This window comes from Neodiprion pinetum, chromosome 2, assembly GCF_021155775.2.
Source record: "Neodiprion pinetum isolate iyNeoPine1 chromosome 2, iyNeoPine1.2, whole genome shotgun sequence".
NCBI lineage: Eukaryota > Metazoa > Arthropoda > Insecta > Hymenoptera > Diprionidae > Neodiprion > Neodiprion pinetum.
Genome location: NC_060233.1, coordinates 3031529 through 3050381, shown reverse-complemented (window position 1 = coordinate 3050381; position 18853 = coordinate 3031529). Strand labels below are relative to the sequence as shown.

Sequence of the window (18853 nt, the reverse complement as noted above, 5' to 3'; positions counted from 1 at the left end):
CGAGAGTCCGGAAGGGGATGGAAAGCTCGGGAGCAGAAAGAGTCGAGGACAACGTTCGATCTTGTCGGCGGGCGTCGCGTCGAAATAAATAAAGTAACGCACCCTCGAGGGCGGCATCTATTTTATAAGACTAAGAAATATTGGCAGCATCAATAACGGTTTATCTGGAATACAAATTGCCGGGACGCCAGCAGCCGACTCCCTAAGAAAACACCGGTAATCCGTCGAGGAGCGCGTCGCGACAACCCCAAGGAATTAATCCCGCAGGAATCGTCCGGCGGAATCCTCGAGGACGAGAGTGTTGTAAATAAGAATCTAAGGGGCGGAAATGGACGGAGAATTCGAAATCGTTCAAAATACTCGCGCGTTAATGGCGCGGAAGCTGCGCCAAGTAGCACCGAGTGATGGATCGCGTTTAAGGACGCTGCGCCGGCTCCGAACCGAAGCCTTTTTATCCTTGTTCACTTTTTTTCATCGGCATTGGCCGCTCGTTAACGGGCGCCAGGCTGGCCGAGCTGTTGGACCACCCGCTAATCGTCCCCGAAACGGAGTTCAAGGGGTCAGGTGGATCTTGAATTTTCAAAAACTCCACTACGATTAAAACAATTCTGTTATTATATTTTTGTTTTAAATTATAGAAACAATGGATTCTTTGAAAGTTCAGGACGCACCCAACCCTTCAAGGACTAGCCGTTTGGTGCCTCAGACGATAATGTCCCGTCACTTTGGTACAGTTTCAAAGACTCACATCCGGACTTGATTTTTTGAGAAAAAAAAAAAGTAAATTCACCGTCGACCCTCGAGTGGGATTAATTTCGGTTACTATCCTTACAGGATCAGCAGGAAGAAGCAAAGTGCAGTTTGGCGGAGTTCCAGGATCCGGAGTCGACTGTCTCCGGAGTTTGTATAGGAAGCCGAAGGGACGGTGGGAAGTTTTTTGCTTGTTCGCATCGCATTAGTCGAATTAGTCGAGGCGGTATATAATAATTTTCCTCGGAATAAGAAGAGCCGGAGAATTCTCGGGGAAAACAAGCTTTATTATTCCCATGAATGAAGTTAATTCAATAGTCGGTCGTTCATTTGAAATTGTAATACAGGTACGTCGCTATGCGCTCTCAATCCTCCCCCCATCCCCATCCCCATCCCCAGGCAGCTGTATTAAGAATTTCTTCCTCCTCCTCCAGCACCGAGCCTCTCTCATCCTCCTCCCGTCGCCTTTCGTTGCCTTCGCGTTGTCACGTTAACGATGTTTTTACCCACAAAAACCGCCCGCGTCCTTTGCCACGCTCTTCCATCGATCCCATAAAGCAAAATAAGGTCTCAGGCAGACGGTACGTTGACACGAGGCAGTTGTCCCAGCTTCTGATAAGTAAAAGTGACACGATGTGGCGGATAAATAAATCGTACAAGTAAAACATGTGTGTGTGTGTATTTACAAAAAAATTTAATATTCGATGGTTATTTCTATAACTGTGTAATCTTGAGGAGAGGATCCCGCAGAGTCCTTATGGAAATTGGCTTCCGGTCAAATCGGATGGATTTTCGGTATTTCATAGTACATTTTTTCCCGCTCAAAAATCGGTAGTTTCCGAGATACAGGCTTCGGAAGGAAGGTGTACAGATTTTTTGATATCCATGGATTTCGTGATTTTCGTAAATTATTAAGCTTCAAAGGGACTTGAAATCAAACAAATCGCTTAAAAAGCTGCACGGTCGATTCTCAAAACAGGCAGGAAGCTGTGATTGATTCCATCGATGCGTTCATTCCATCCACTAACTCGCTGGTTTACCGGAAGGAGGTGCAAAGTCAGATTTCGCATGAAGAACGAGACCCTCCGACTCTTGCAACAATCGACTTGTCCTGTTTTTCACACGTCTGCGGAGTCTCTGCGAATCGACTGTGCACTTTTTGATTGATATATTGGATTTCGACTGCTCCTCGAAGCTTTGTAATCCGCAAAAATCGCGTAATCCATAGGATACAAAGAAAAATCCATCAACCCCCTTACGAAGCCTGTATCTCGGAAACTATTGATTTTCGGTACTTGTGTCCAAGAGAACATTTCGGCTCCGGAGGATACGTACCATACCAGACACTAAAAATCCATCCATGCTTAAAACATCTCGTTATAGTTTCGCCGTGTTCGCGTGGCGATAGCCGCCAAGGCCAGGTTGAATCGATCAAGAAGGCAGAAACAGGGGCATGTACATATTGTGCATACATGCGGTGGGGTAAAATTGAATATCGCAAGGGGCGAAGGGTCGCATGCTTCGAAACCCCGGGGCGCGTAAGCGAGATTGATACATTATTAAGAGGGTCCATTAAAGAAAGCGCCGCGGTATGAGATATGCGCTTGCGGAGGCAGTGGATGCAGGGTTGAAGGTGGAGAAAAGGGAGGAAAGGGCGAGGGCGAGGGCGTGAGCCAGGCTTCCCCTCGCCCCCTTTCACCCTCCCCATCCATCCGCGTCTTCGTGGCACGCGCGAGAATTGCACCGGCTCTCGAAACGCCACGTGGCTCGTCTCTCACGACTCCCGTCTACCCTAAAACCACCCCGAGTCGAAACTGCACCGATGCAACTGCGCCAAGGTCAGGGGTCACCTTTCTGGGGGTCGCAAGTGAACCCTGAAGATCCCCGAGACTTTGGCGCGTTGACTCATTCGGGGAACGGGGTCGCGAAAAGTAAAGGAGAGGAAAATTTAAGGGTGCATTGGCTGTACAGTCTCGACCAAAAGTGAATATCGTCGACGATGTTTAGTACTTTGCGGTGAGATAAGGATCGGAAAAATATTAACCGGAATGAAGACGGTGAGAAAATTAAATTTCAATAATAACAACGCCCAAAAGTTGTCAATAAACTGTTTGAAGAAAGCATTGTTGAACAAATTTTTAGGGTATGTTTTTTTTTTTTTTTTCTTTGTCATGTGAAATGAATTCGTTGATTTTTCTGAGTAAACGTCAATTTTTAAAGAAATTTTCTCATTGCTTTGGAATTTCCGTTTTCGAGGATTTAAAATTTTTTAAAATAGAGGAAGAATCGTCGATTTTGGACACGTTTTCGTAAAAACGTTGTTCGTTACAATTAAGAAGTTTCCGGGGCATCGAACGAATAGTTTCGTAAATGCAGACTTTACTAATTTTCGAAAACAGAAATTTTAAAATAATGAGTAAATTCTTTAAAAATTCATGTATATTCAGAAAAATCAACGAATTTATTTCATATCACAAAAAAAAAACATTCCCTATAAATTTGTTGAACAATGTTTTGCTTAAACAGTTCATTGATAAATTTTAAGCATTATTACGGTTCAAATTCAGTTTACTTATCGCCTTTATTGTGGTTTATTTTTTCCGATTCTTATCTTGTCATAAACTATTCAATATTGTCGATAAGACTCACTTTTTTTTGAGAATGAATAGCTAGTACATCCTTAACTTTGTTTCTGATGCTTCATTCGATAAGCCCTTCTTTTTTTATTCAAGTCATTGCAGGTTTTTAATCATCCGTCTTTTTTTTTGTTACTAAAATAGAGTCAACGTCGTCTAAGGATTATTCAAATAATTGAGACTCTTCCAGTGACAACAATATTCGCTTACTTACAAATTTTATTAGGATGAAGTGAATATATTTCGGGAAATAAGAATTCCTTAAATAATCTACGATTAATTCTTATTGGTAGGAGAAACAAAATCAAGCAACCAATGATTTGATCGTAGAAAATTTGTCAGATTCAATTCAAAACGTTAACTTATCTATCGAATTGAGGGAACGAGAGAGAGGAAAAGTGAATTATAAAATATAATTATTCTCTTGAACCGCAGATGGAAATAGACATTTCGTTGTGAGAAACCGGAAACGGGAATGTTTTTGAGGAATTTTTGTTGATTGATAAGAGAAAAAATGAACACAAAAATTTGAAATATAAAATACGACACCGACTAGACGATGCGACGGAACTCTGCAGCGGATATTCAGATGTCGTTACTTCTGGCCCGTCACGTAACCGTGTAAGGTATATTGATTTTTGCATAAATTTTTACTCCGCGTGTCACGACGACGAGGAGAAGGAGGAGGAGGAGGAGGAGGAGGAGGAGGAGGAGGAGGAGGAAGAAGAGGGATAAAAAGAAGAAGCAGCGGTGCCACGGAGCTGCTGCACAAGCCGTCGAGTGTATCGATGTACATAAAACGTGGAGAATTATGGGCTGACGTGTATGACGCGTATATGCTTCGACAGGCATCTGTGCTAGATAATGTGCCGCAAAAGTATGTCGAACCAAATGCGTCACGCGACATGCCTTCGAACATTGCATTCCGGTGATGGATAACTTGCAGGATAAATTATGAGAACGAGGAAATTAAACTATGCAGACATTGCAACGCAGGTCTGAAAACGAAAAATTGGACAAGTTTTTTATACTGTTTCTTACAGATTTTCACACACTGAAACCGGGGAAAATACTCGAAAAGTTTCATCGAGTCAGGTTTTTTCTTGAAGTCGTGTTTGCGGTTTCATTTAGCGTGAATCTCACGTTTAATTCGTAATCTGGTATCCTATTCTCGATTATGAAAATCCTATGCAAAAGTGATTTCTCACTTTTATTTGATGTGTATTAGAGTGTGACTCGAGAATAAATACAAACAGGGAAAGAGAAAATGGAAAGCGGAAGCGTGTTCGGAGAAGTATCGAAGAGAAGAAGAAAAGGTTTCGCGTATGCGAAAAGAACGAACACGGAATGTTAAATATATTTCATAAAGAAATTGTTTGTTTAATTTTATAACAAATATCGTTCGGTTCATTGCGATAAAATGGTGTCGTTTTTCATTATTGTTATGCTTTTTTTTATACAAACACCTTGTATTTTGCAAGAATACCGTACGTGACGAAGGGAAATGGAAGTAATTTTTGAATTCAACCTACTCGAAAACATAATATTTACCAAAAACATCCCACGTAGCTGACATAAAAAAAATTTTAGAAGTCCTGTGTAATATTACATTATGTAACAAGGGAATAAAGTCAAAGATTATTCACGCGGATAGATTTACTACCTTAGCGAAGCAAGGTGATCTCACGTTTCCCGCAAATGAGGAAAAAAAGTTGAAAGGGAATAATATTCCACTTGTAGTCCCGGTTTTCAGGTCAAAAAGAGTATACGTTATAATCGACTCTGAAATAAATATTTTTTTCAAGTGTTCCGAGGGTAAAAATTATTCTTAAAAATGTCCTGGAAATCGATTTTGCGAGTAAAAAGCTTTTGGTTTCAAATTCGCAAAAATATGTTTGAGGTTCCTTCTAAAGCGCTTAAAATCACTCGTCGTCTGACGTCTGCTGTATCGACGTGTTTTTTTATTTATCAAAACGACAATTTCAGCGTAATCGAATTCGCGTTAAAAAGTTACCGCGAAAAAACCTTCGTAACAGAGATATTCTTCCCTCTTGCGTAAAGCAGAGTTCACCGAGCGTCTAATTAGAAGGAACGCCCTCTATTGAAGCATTTAGGCGACGACAATTGCGGAAGTCATTGGCGATAAGCGGGACGGCTGTAATATTCTAGGGAGGGAGGAATAAACGGAGAAAAGCGAGGCGATATAGAAAGGCGCGATCTACGCTCCCTGCGGGCAAAACGCGTTATTATACACGCGCGGAATCTTTACCGAATAAGTAGGGGTGTCAATTTGCGGGGTGAAATCGGAGATAAACATTTTCCCAGGGTGTCGCTATTAGGGTCCGAGCTGTTGGACGGGGGGGTGGGGGGGTGGAGGGGGAGGAAGGGAGGCGTGAATAATTAAAGTTCGCGGGGGCGAAGTTAAAGATAGTGCAAATGGAGTTCCGGTCCGTCGAAACGACCCCCGTTCACCCCAGCCGCCGGTACAACGTTCGTTACATTTATCAGCTCCCGGGTATTCGAGGGGCGGCGACGAGGCCGAGCCTCGCGGGGGTTGCGCACCCTCGAAACATAAGGCCGTTAAATGATTTAATTCAATTTACGGTCGGCGGAATTTAACACCTCCGTCAGTTCCGCATTTTCAGATAAACCGATTCCACCCCTCGATGTCTGGCGGTCCACCACCCCTCACCCCCTGACCTTTTTCATCCCCCAACAGGCACAAACACACCGGCGAAATGAAAATCTTCATTTCTCTAAGCCGGGTCGGAATCTATCCGCGGGAAAATTTCACGATCTTACGGTCAGCAGAGGGGGTGACAGCTGCGGTTCGAGAAAGAACAAGTTATGTTTACCAAGGGTATATTTGCCCGAAACATCCCCCCGTTGCGTCGTCAGGCCCTCAACAACCGGTTTCAATATTTGCAAACCCGTTCCACGATCGATTAGCGCTCCTTAATTTTGCGGGCTGAGTGGAAGCGAAAAGCACTCTTTGCAACCCTTGTTGGTCGCACGACGTCATTTTGATGCTGGACTGTATATTTCTCAGTTTTTCATTTCTCTTTCGCCCCTTGTGATACAAAATTGTTGATGAAAATTTGAAACAATTTATCGAGTATTTAGATCACAGCTCTGACGATGTATCGAAAAATTTTGTTTCGCGATAAAAGTGTGAAAAGAAAAGGAACGAAAAAAAAAAACAACTAAAAAATTAAACAAGAACTGGTATCAGGGGGTTGCTCTTTGCAGAATTGTTTGGGAAAACTTTCAAAGTGATCTTGCGTGAAGACGAGAACTCTGTAAACCACCATTCGCGAATTGATCGTCGTGCAGTATCGAACTAAGTGTTGATGACGTACGGAAGTACCTGAGCTGTGTGAAAACGACGGGGGATGGGGGTGAAGATTGGGTTGGGATCCCGCGAAGAGGAGAACAATGCGAACTTTGAGATAACTTCGGAGCAGGAATCAACATGAAAGGGGAAGTTTCCGTCTCTAATTGGTATTTGGGAGATCTGAAACAGACCCAACCCCAACCCCCTGTTCCGGTTTCTCACCCCCTCGCCCTCGAACCTGTCCATTCGCTGTCTGCTACTCGGTGTAAGTTTATTATGCTGTTCGCGGGTTAGTCTCCGGCTGAATTATTCGAAAATCGGCATATCTTTGCCCCGAGGAATCCATGCTTCAACCACCTCAACCCTTTCAATCGCAGAAGCCACTCTAGTGGCACTCTTTTTTGTACATGCCATACGAAATCCTTCATTTTTTTGCATTTTCAAGTAACTGAATTGCGTGGCTGAAAGGGTTAAAGAGTGTAACCTCTGGAAAGTAAAATTTCAACCCCTGTAAACCAAGTCGGTTAATTGCTTGTGCGATGTTCGATGCTTGTTTAAAATTTTCGTCATTCACGTAAATGTATCAACGGTGAAATAAAGGAAGCTTTTGTTAATAAATTCAAGAAAATTCTTTCATGGCAGTTCACGCAATATGCTGCTCAGGTAGGGTTCAGGTCTGAGATAAAATTACAGGGGTTGCGCGTCTCGATGTTTTCCTCAGAGATGGCGACACCGAGTCTAAGAGCGAAACGCACCCCTTGGTTCGGTCGAACGACGGTATTTGTACAGCAAAGAAACTAGTCTTTCAGTCATCCGTGAATCGTAAGATAATATACAACTGCCGCAAATGAAAAAAAAACAAAATATGATCGTCGAGTTAAGGGATGGGATGAGGCTCGTTTCGCAATGAGCTCAAGAAACGGTGAAGTCAACGAGAGGCAGCAAAATTTGACATTTAAGGGGGGGTTAAAGTTTGGATGGTCTAAAATCATACCTGTTTTTAGGAGTATTTTTTTACTTTAAAAAAAGTTAAAACACATAGATCAATTTGAGTTTGAGGGCTGTATTATTTATAGCTTCAAGAATATGTTGGAATATAAGTACCGAACGACCACGTTTACAATTCGTCAGCACAGATTTCTCAGTCAATTTTTATCCGATCGTCTTGAAATTTTGACACGATCATCAAAACTTGTTTATCGATTCGAGGTTATTACTAAATTTTTGAATTTCAATCCCAACATTTTTTTTTATACATTCTAACAATTTTTTCGTCGAAATGTGAAATTTTTTGTTCGTAATCGTATATATATTTCAATTTTTTTTTTTTTTTGATCATTTGGGCTACGAGCTCTAATCCGAAAAGTCGTTTTTAACTCAAAAAAATGTTTTCCATCCGTTACGAGTTGGACAAATGACGTCAGGAGATCGAGTTCGGAGTCGTTCGCTACTTATATGCTTCATGCCGTCATTTTGTTACAACAATCAGGCCCTCAAACTCAAATCGCTCAGACTGTTATCATTTTCATTGTTAAAAAAAAAAAAAAAAAAGAGCTCGAAGTCAAGTCCCTGCTGACGTTCGCCGAACCGGAGGCGTAAGGAGCAGGACTCGAGGGCCAATCGAATCCTGTTAATGGGCGAGGAGTTCGCGGTGGCCGCTACGTAACGTGCCCTTTGTGTTTCGTCTAGGGGTGGACGGGGCACTCAATCACCCTTTCTCCCTTCCTCCGTTCCACCCTTCCGCCCCTCGGCATCATCGTCCGAAGGTTGCGGGCTCTTTTCGCAACCCGCGAGGCTTTATTAGCAGTTTCTTAGACCGCCTTCAAATGGCATTCCTATTGATGCCCTTCGCCCCCCGTATTATTATACTCGCCCTAGGCTCGTACGGTTGTCGGCACTTGTGCACCGCTTCCATTGCCATGCCGCAACATCGTCGACGCCACTTTTATTACCCCCATTGTCCACTCGCTACACGGGGGCGAAGGCCGGCAGAATATTGGTAGAAACTTTCTCGATGCGCAACTATACCTATACGGACGTATGAGGCATTCCATGCCGACTCGGCAAACGGTTGATCACGACATTTTTCAGTTTCACCAAGGATTTTTTTCACCTTAGTACGACTCTTGAACAACTTTAAAAAAAATTTTACACATTTTTTTAGTCACTCGTCTTTACCCTGTGATTCTTCAAACCCATCTCAAGAACACCCAAATCGATTTTTATTAAACAAGGAGGAAAAAAATTTCGTCCTCGAAACGAAACATTCTCACGGTAATATTCAAAGTGGGAACACGTTTTTTTCTATTTTTTGAATCGTATTTTTCTATTTTCGTACCTGTTAAAAATTCATTACAATACATACCGTATCTCCGATTTGAGTGCTGATTTATCAATTTGTTTCTCCGGTTATAAAACACACTTACGATTTGTTTCAAAATTTTATAGTAGATTTTCAACATGTATGAAAACAGAAAAATCGATTGAAAAAAATAGAAAAAAACGTTTTTGCGATGGGTTTGAAAAATCGTAGGGCAAAGACGAGTGATTGAAAAAGTATTTGAAAATTTTTCAGAAGCTTTTCGGAAATCGTTCTAAAGTAGGAAGAATCGTCGATTAGAAAAAATGTCACGATCAACCGTTAACTGAATCGGCGTGGAATGCCCCATACAAACATGTGTTGTAAGAAGTTAACTTCCTCTCTAACTGCGCGTCCGTGTGTCTGCATATGCGTGTTGGTACGTATGTACAGATATCGCAAGGACGAGGAGAGCAGATATCAATGTTTTATATCGCGAGATAGAAAAACAATATTGTTATTTCATCAGGGAGTCGGCACACGTCGCTGAAAGTGACGCTTCGTGTCTCCTCCTTCGTTCGGGGGAGACCACAAATTGGATTATGCTTCGCGAAGCTGCGGGATGAGGAAAGGACGAAGGATGCCTCCAAGGTTGGTTGGCTTCTTCCTTCCTTCCTTCCTTCCTTCCTTCCTTTCTTTCTTCCTTCGTTCCTCGCTTCCATCCACCGAGTCACCTTCAGTCATTTTCCAAAGCCACTTTTCCTCTTCCCCCCCCCCCCCCCCCCCCCTGCAGCAACGTCGACGTTGTCACAACCGGGAGTCGCGGGGCGAGTTGATGGATTGATTTTTTAATGCGAAAGACAGCTACTCGCTACTTACAAGACCTCCGTTTCTGACGACACACGTGTCCCTAGGCAGGAACGGTTTGCGAAAAACGCTTCGAAGTATCGACGTTTCCTTATCTTTCTCCATACCGACGCTTTTCACTGAAATTCGTTATTCAAACTTCCCGCCTCGCGGGGAATAGGAAGGCGGGAAGTTTGAATAATTCTCTACTCTGGCAAAGGAACAATTAGAGGTAAGTAATTGACGGGGAATTCCTCGGGAGTTAGCCGGCAGCCAGCTGCACTCGCGACCCGAATTCAATGCTGTTTGCTCGACTTAAGTAATTGTAGCCCGCCAACTACGGAATGCTCCTTCGCCAGCCATCGCCATTCTATCTCTATCTATTTCTCTCTCTCCCTTACACACACACGTACACACACACACACACACACACACACACACACAAGAGTCAAAATTCCTACCCACAATCAGCAACCGCGCGTGTTTGAATATCACCGAAACGCAGTTCGAAATTCCTCCGCAAAATCCTGCGGAGTTATCGTTATATATGTACCCATACATACACACACACACACACACACATGTATATATATATATATATAGATATAAATCGTTATACGCGGGAATATACCTGCTGCGGTTTCCGTTCTCCACGATATCCGCAGAACAATTCGAGTAAACATTAATACATGCCGGTAACGACTCAGCCGTAGCACCTTCCAACGATTTTGGAACACCTTGGCTAGTCGCCAGTCGTTGATAGTGGACAGTCCTCGGCATTCCCGTCGCTGTTGTCCAGTTCCAATGGCTGCAGTGCAGTATTGTTGTTGGGAAACATTCGGACGGGATCAGTTCGAAGACTCGTAATTTGCGGTGCAGCATCGAGGGTGTAACGATATTACATGCGAGTCACATAGAATATAAAGTAATTCGTATGTACGCGCCTTAAGCACATACAACGTTTCAAAATAAAGGGCAAACGCTTAACTCTAGGTGTCACGTCGGTCAAGATCACCTATCCGGTGAAATAAGTGTAACTCTCTCTCTCTGCGAGCCGGGGTCGAAGCGAACGGTCGATATAAAGTCTAGTCCTGTCATATTCACATTCTTATAATTTCGTTAACATTTGGGAAAACAAAACAAGCCAAAAGAAAAAAAAAGGAATTTGAGACGACGATTCATACAAGAAGTGTAACCCAACGCAATCCCAATCTTTCGGAGCCTGTGAGCCTAAAGAACAAATCCAAATATCTGATCGACGAACGACCACGCAGTATAATCGGTGAAGACCGATTCTATAAAAGGAATATCAAAGAACTTCAACATCCATGATCATCTACGGAGCCGTTAGGCCACCTCTCTTCATCAGAGATATTCCGAGCTAAGTCATCTTTTCATTACTGATTTGTAGGTGGATTGTGCCACAAATCTGTAATAGCCTTCTTAAGTCAGTATTTTATATCTTCGTCTGTTAACTTTATTGTAATCTCACCATAATTTAGAGTCCTTTGTCAGTAGATTCATTCTTTCACTAGAATCATTTTTAAATTTGAACCATAAAGGAAAAGAGAGCCAGTCTTTCGTTAATATGGTACAAAAATTTTACCAGAATAATTATATACAAAACGTCGGTAATCGCATTGAGTAATTTTAACGTGTGAATGAAAGAGTGAATGAGATTTTCTATGATTGCCTGTTCTTTTAAAAGGTTATACCAAAACTCAAATAATCTGTGTTCTACATTGTTTCCTCCTGATTTAATGTATTTTGTTTATTGAATATATGTAGATTTCTAATATAACATAAAATCAAAACGTATCGGTTGAACCTCAAAAAAAAAAAAAAAAAAAAAAAACCGTTACAAAATGGCGCCCGAACATAAAGTTTAGACATAAAGAAAGTAAACATAGGATTAAATTTGAAACTTCGTCGTTGAATGTTTGTATGATTGACCTTAGGTAGTAATTGTAAGAAACATATATTACGCGATAAATAGAAATATAAGAATTTCAAAAGTACATGGCACCAACGATTAAAAGAACACCTGTTAAAACTAGGTCAAGGATCACAAATAAACCAAGGAGGTCAGAACCTGACATATCAAAAGCAGGCAATAGTCAAATACGAAATAATACAGGCGAGATGGAGGGAGAACTGGAGCGTTTGAAGGAGGAAATGGCGAGTTTCGCGGGTTTACGAAATGCGATTGAACAGCTACAGGCACAACAAGCAACTAACGCACAGCTGGCAAACGAAGTCGCATTGTTGAAGCTCCAGAACGAACAACAAAGACAGGCTCTTCAACAGATACAGAATCCAGTTCAACAACCAGTTACCAATAACGATCAAATATCGGTGAGTGAGTTAATAGTAAGTTTGCAACGAAGTCACATTGATGCCAAAGCTCCCGAGTTTACAGATGAAGAAGTTATAAATCCTATTGAATATTTGGAAAATTTGGAAAATTATTTCAGGTTAAAATGTGTGAAGGAAGAGTGTAAATTGTCGATAGTCGAAAGTAAATTATCAGGTAGAGCAAAAATATGGTGGGAAGCGAGTAAAGAAACTATCAACACGTATAATGATTTTAAAGAAGCCTTTAAAAATAAATTTTATTCCATTCCAATCCAAGTTAAAGTCAAAACAAGGTGGAGTTCAAGAAGGTATAATCAACAGGATGGTTCACTTCAAACATATTTTTTTAAACAGCTTAAGGAAGCAAAATACCTATTACCGAAACTAGACCAGTTCGAAATAAACTATACCATTATCCAACAATTACCATATAAAATTCGTGATACTCTAGCAACTGTGAATATGGCGGATACAAAAATAATAGAACAAGCTTTATCGCAATTAGATGTAAATTATGAAGAAAGAAACAATAATAAACACAAATATCAAAATCAAAGTAACAACAATCAAGTGAATAATGTAAACAACATGCAAATTCAACATAAACAACAGCAACAGATAAATAATACAAGTAGGCAACAAAATTATCCAAATGCTGCAAACAACTTTTATCAAAATCCTCAATTTGGTACAAACTTATCACCATGGCAATATCAACCGCAAGTTCAAACATCAACAAGCAACCAAATGAATTTACCAAACGTCAATTATCCACCACCTTATTTCTCAGGAACCAATAATCAGATACAGTCATTACAAACTCAAATGCAAACTAACACCAATAATTTACAAACCAGTCCAAATAGAAATTTAAACTAATAAACAGCTCGATGTGTATAAGTCCGACATCGAGTTGGGATTATGCAAATTTAGTTGAGGACTTAATGCACGAAATTGGTAATGCTGAAGAAAAAATTGAAAGAGTAAAACAAAACTTATCGAAGGGTCCAAATGTAGTAATAAATGTGTTAAATTATCGAATGGTAGCTTTATTTGATTCAGGAAGCCAAGTAACATGTATGTCTGAAAAAGTATATAAATCTCTCAAAGGTAATCATAGTTTAAATGAACTACCAGTTACAAATGTAGTAGTTTTACCAGCAATTGGGAAAAAGCCCACAGCGGTTAAGCGACAAATTTTGGTTGATGTTCATATGGGATCGCAGAAAATCACAACAGCTTTTTTAATTATACCGCATCTGTCTAGTAGTGTGATTTTTGGTAACGATTGGCTTGATATTAATAAAGTAGTTTTAGATTACGGTCAGAAAACAATTAGTATTAAAGGTAAAGTAATAGCTCCACCACTTTTCTCATACGACCGGGAACCTGCGGAAAGGTTGAGCTCATTTGCACAAAACGCGAAAATATATATCAAAATTTTAAGAACTGAAGATTCAGAAAAAGAACATGAAAAAATAGGTAAAGAAATATTTAAAAAGAATTCAAAGAAAGAGAATAATAATGAAGAAAATAAAAATGATGATGAAGATATAAAAACAGTTTTTGAAAATATCACAACTAAAGATCCTGAATGTGATAATGATGATAAAATGTCAGAAACACATGAAAATGTGATGCAAATTGACAATGAATCTGATTGTGTAGAAGAGAATAAAATTGATGAAGAAACAGAAATAAATTTAAAATATATTTTTGTAGAAAATGATGAAATTGATAAAAATATTTTAGTAGATAAGGAAAATATATGTGTAGCAATAAGTGAATTTGATAAAATTGCATCGGTAGATCAAAGAGATAATCCGAGAAATAATGAATTAGAAAATCTAAATTTGATGTGTGTAAAAAATAATATAAAATGTAATGAATCTGTATTTCAAAATGTAAACGAACATGAACAAAATAACGCAGAAACAATAGAATCACAAGACCATAATTTTTACAAAAAGAATTTAGTTTGCCAGAAAACAGTAGAATCGGAAGATCACAATTTTTTGAAAGATAAATTGGATGAAAATATCGAATCAATTTTAATAGAACAAATTCAAGTAACAAGATCTCAAACAAATGATCAAAACTTTTTCGAATCTGTCCGGTCGATCGCGAATAATCTTATGGGTACAAGTGAAGAGCAAAAAGCTGAGCTGGAAAAATTGCTAATTAAATATGAAAAACTATTTTCAGAGAAAGCCGGATGTACAAACATTTATGAACACTCTATCAAATTACTAAAAGACAAGCCAATCGTTAAAAAATCATACCCGGTACCATTTAAACTTAGAGAAGCAGTAGATGCAGAGATAAAGAAAATGCTTCAAGCAGGAATTATAGAAAGATCAAATAGTCAATACTGCAATCCATTGCGAATAGTACAAAAGAGGGAGAATGGAGTGAGGTTATGTTTAGATGCCAGATATATAAATGACATAATTGAGTCTGATAACGAATGTCCACCACCAATAAATGAATTATTAAGAAAATATCACGGTGTAAAATACATGACATCTACTGATCTAACACATGGATATTGGCAAATCCCGCTAGAGAGAAATTCACGTCAATATACAGCTTTTTTACACGGTGGCACTTTATACCACTTTTGCAGAATTCCATTTGGTCTCAAGACGGCAGGAAGTGGATTCATACGTGCCCTAAATATGGCATTAGGTAATGAATTTACCTCCTTTCTGACTTGTTATATAGATGATCTTTTAATAACCTCAACTGATTTTGATTCTCATATGAAACACCTAAGCCTAATATTTGATCGTTTAATGAAACACAATTTTACACTTCGTCTAAATAAGTCACTTTTTTGTAAGAAGTCAATCGCATTTCTCGGATACGTTATAACACCTGAGGGAGTTAGTCCCAACCCAGACAAAATCAAGGTGATTAGAGAATTTCCAGTACCAACAAGTAAATTGATTTTACAACGAATTTTAGGAGCGTGTAACTTTTACCGGCAGTTTAGCATAAAATATTCGAACTATGTCACGCCCTTGAGAGATTTATTAACAGACAATACACCGTTTAGATGGACAGAGAAACATACGAAAGCATTTAAAGAGATAAAGGAAAGTTTTATAAACTGTGTAACCCTTAATCACTATTTACCTGGCGTCATATGTAGAGTACAAACAGACGCAAGCGATCTTGGAATAAGTGCGATTTTGTACCAAATTGATGAGGAAGATAACCATAAAATTATTTCACTTATAAGTAAATGTTTGTCGAAAGCAGAATTAAATTACACAACTACGGAAAAGGAATTACTGGCAATAATGTATGCATTAGATAAATTTAGAATTTGGTTAATTGGAAGTCCATTTGAAATAATAACAGATCATAAAGCATTAACTTTTATAAATACAGCACCGTTTTTAAGTCCACGATTATCACGATGGGTTGTAATCTTACAACAGTACACATTCACAGTCAAGCATTGCAAAGGAAAAGATAATGTGGTGGCAGATTTTTTCAGCCGAAATATCAACGGGAAACAAAGTACAAACGAACGTAACAAGTTACTAATAGCAAAATAAACCAACTGCTAGTAGATAATGTAGAACTCGAACTAAACAAAATCGCATCTCAAACTATTAAAATGAATCCAACGTTGATAAGAAACCTGAAAAATTTAAAACAATTGCAAATAAAAGATGAGGAATTGAAAAATATCATAAATAAATGCAATACAGATTCATCTGATGGTTGTTACAAAGTACATGAAGACTTGTTGTTTTATAAAAGTAAATTCGATCAAAATTGGCGAGTAGTAATCCCACAAAGTATAGTAGATTTACTCGTAATTTCTGTACATGAAAAAATAGGTCATATGGGTGTATATAAAACATACCAATATATTAACAGATATTATTACTGGCGAAAAATGAGAGAAGGTATCAAAAAACGTATTCAAGCATGTGACACATGTCAAAGAACAAAGGCATTATCCTACAGCATGCAAGGAAAGTACAAGCAGGTAACAGCTGATCACCCGAACGAATTGACTACAATTGACTTCTATGGCCCTCTGCCGAGATCTATTGGGGGAGTCCAATATTTGTTAGTTGCAATAGATGCATTTTCAAAACTAGTTACGTTATACCCCATAAAACGAGCTACTACAACAATAGCATTAAATAAAATAATCAACGAGTACTTTAAAAACGTAGGAAAACCAAAAAGATTGCTATCCGACAATGGAACTCAATTCACAGCTGCTAGATGGAAAGTCGAATTAGAAAAACAAGGAGTAGAAGTTTGCTATTCATCAATTAGACACCCACAATCCAATCCTACTGAACGAGTGATGAGAGAACTGGGGAGATTTTTCCGTACCTTCTGCAATGATAAGCATACTAGATGGGCAAAATATGTCAAAGAAATCGAAAAATTATTAAATTTAACAACACACCATAGCACCGGTTTTATTCCATACGAACTTCATTTTAATAAAACAGCGCATGATGAATTAACAAAAATTGTAAAATTTCCAGACAGAATTGAAAATAGTCACGATATTAAAATATTGTTAGCCAAAGAAAACTTGAAGAAAAATTTTGAATATAGAAGCCGGAATCAAAAATCAATTTCAACTGTAATTTTAAATGAAGGAGATCTAGTTTTACTACGTGTACCATATCCATCCTCCGCTATCGATAAATTAACACACAAATTCTTCCATTTGTTTAAAGGTCCGTACAAAATAAACAAAAAAGTTAATGAAAATGCATATAATTTAATAGATACAAAAAATAAAAACAAAAACTTGGGAACTTTCAATCGTGTGAGTTTACGCAAATATTATCAGCCCACAAATCCAAGTGCTAAATAACAGATAATTTTTTGTAATGAAAATTCACGAAAAACTCGTCATGAATCCTTCAAATGTTCTAATAAGTCCAACATGCATAGATTATAGAATTTTTTAGATGTAAGTCCAGTTAAACAAAATGTTTGCTAAAAGAAAATGTGATTAGATTTTAAAATGATAATTTTAATGATGAATGATGAAGGATGAATGGATTGAATGATTGATAAGTAAGAAGTAATTTAAAGAGAGGTTTTTAGATTTTACTGCAAATATAGGATAACGAGTAATTTTCGATATTTTCGTTCTCACAACAATCTCGAAAATGGGGGGGGTGATGTAACGATATTACATGCGAGTCACATAGAATATAAAGTAATTCGTATGTACGCGCCTTAAGCACATACAACGTTTCAAAATAAAGGGCAAACGCTTAACTCTAGGTGTCACGTCGGTCAAGATCACCTATCCGGTGAAATAAGTGTAACTCTCTCTCTCTGCGAGCCGGGGTCGAAGCGAACGGTCGATATAAAGTCTAGTCCTGTCATATTCACATTCTTATAATTTCGTTAACATTTGGGAAAACAAAACAAGCCAAAAAAAAAAAAAAAGGAATTTGAGACGACGATTCATACAAGAAGTGTAACCCAACGCAATCCCAATCTTTCGGAGCCTGTGAGCCTAAAGAACAAATCCAAATATCTGATCGACGAACGACCACGCAGTATAATCGGTGAAGACCGATTCTATAAAAGGAATATCAAAGAACTTCAACATCCATGATCATCTACGGAGCCGTTAGGCCACCTCTCTTCATCAGAGATATTCCGAGCTAAGTCATCTTTTCATTACTGATTTGTAGGTGGATTGTGCCACAAATCTGTAATAGCCTTCTTAAGTCAGTATTTTATATCTTCGTCTGTTAACTTTATTGTAATCTCACCATAATTTAGAGTCCTTTGTCAGTAGATTCATTCTTTCACTAGAATCATTTTTAAATTTGAACCATAAAGGAAAAGAGAGCCAGTCTTTCGTTAATATGGTACAAAAATTTTACCAGAATAATTATATACAAAACGTCGGTAATCGCATTGAGTAATTTTAACGTGTGAATGAAAGAGTGAATGAGATTTTCTATGATTGCCTGTTCTTTTAAAAGGTTATACCAAAACTCAAATAATCTGTGTTCTACATTGTTTCCTCCTGATTTAATGTATTTTGTTTATTGAATATATGTAGATTTCTAATATAACATAAAATCAAAACGTATCGGTTGAACCTCAAAAAAAAAAAAAAAAAAAAAAAAACCGTTACAAGGGGCTGGTGATCTTAATTCATTGATGGAACGATTTTCAGTGATTTCCAGACTCGATTGAATCACTGGAAATCACGACAAATCGCGGGAGATTAATTAGAACGATGGGAAAATCGGTTGAAAATTAATGGAAATCACTTGGTAAATTGGAAATTAACTAAAAGTGAAGATATGGTTGATGGTTACGGACAAAAATCATTAGAACTTCAATGAATTCTAACCATTCGTTGTTCATCCCAAGACTTGCAACGATTTACGTGACTTCGAGCGATCGACAATTATTTCATTGATTTCTCGTTACTTTATAAGGAAAATTTCAGCTCTTCGAGTCCAACTTGTAAAGTTATACCAAGTAAACTACGTTGAGCTTATTTTATTTTATATTCGCTTTACTACTCGCTACGAATATCCGCCTGTCATTTTCCGTTTCTTCTTCGTTTTTTTTTTTTTTTTTATTTCTATTCATACCCGATAAAAATAA

The 18853-nt window shown here is 38.6% G+C and overlaps 1 protein-coding gene across 1 annotated transcript; it reads left to right on the top strand.

The window, feature by feature from the left end:
• Positions 1 to 11884: 11884 nt before the first annotated feature.
• Positions 11885 to 17672, top strand: LOC124211549 (uncharacterized). The gene is made up of 2 exons (XM_046610719.2): positions 11885 to 12220; positions 12340 to 17672. The coding sequence occupies exons 1-2, from the start codon at positions 11885 to 11887 to the stop codon at positions 12364 to 12366; spliced, it is 363 nt and encodes a 120-aa protein (XP_046466675.1). The 3' UTR covers positions 12367 to 17672.
• Positions 17673 to 18853: the final 1181 nt, after the last annotated feature.

Excerpts from the sequence above, each read along its gene's own strand:
- LOC124211549 (XM_046610719.2), top strand. The coding sequence starts at position 11,885 with ATGGCACCAACGATTAAAAGAACACCTGTTAAAACTAGGTCAAGGATC. Across the intron at positions 12,221-12,339 it reads CCAATAACGATCAAATATCG|GTTAAAATGTGTGAAGGAAG; the intron begins GTGAGTGAGTTA and ends AAATTATTTCAG.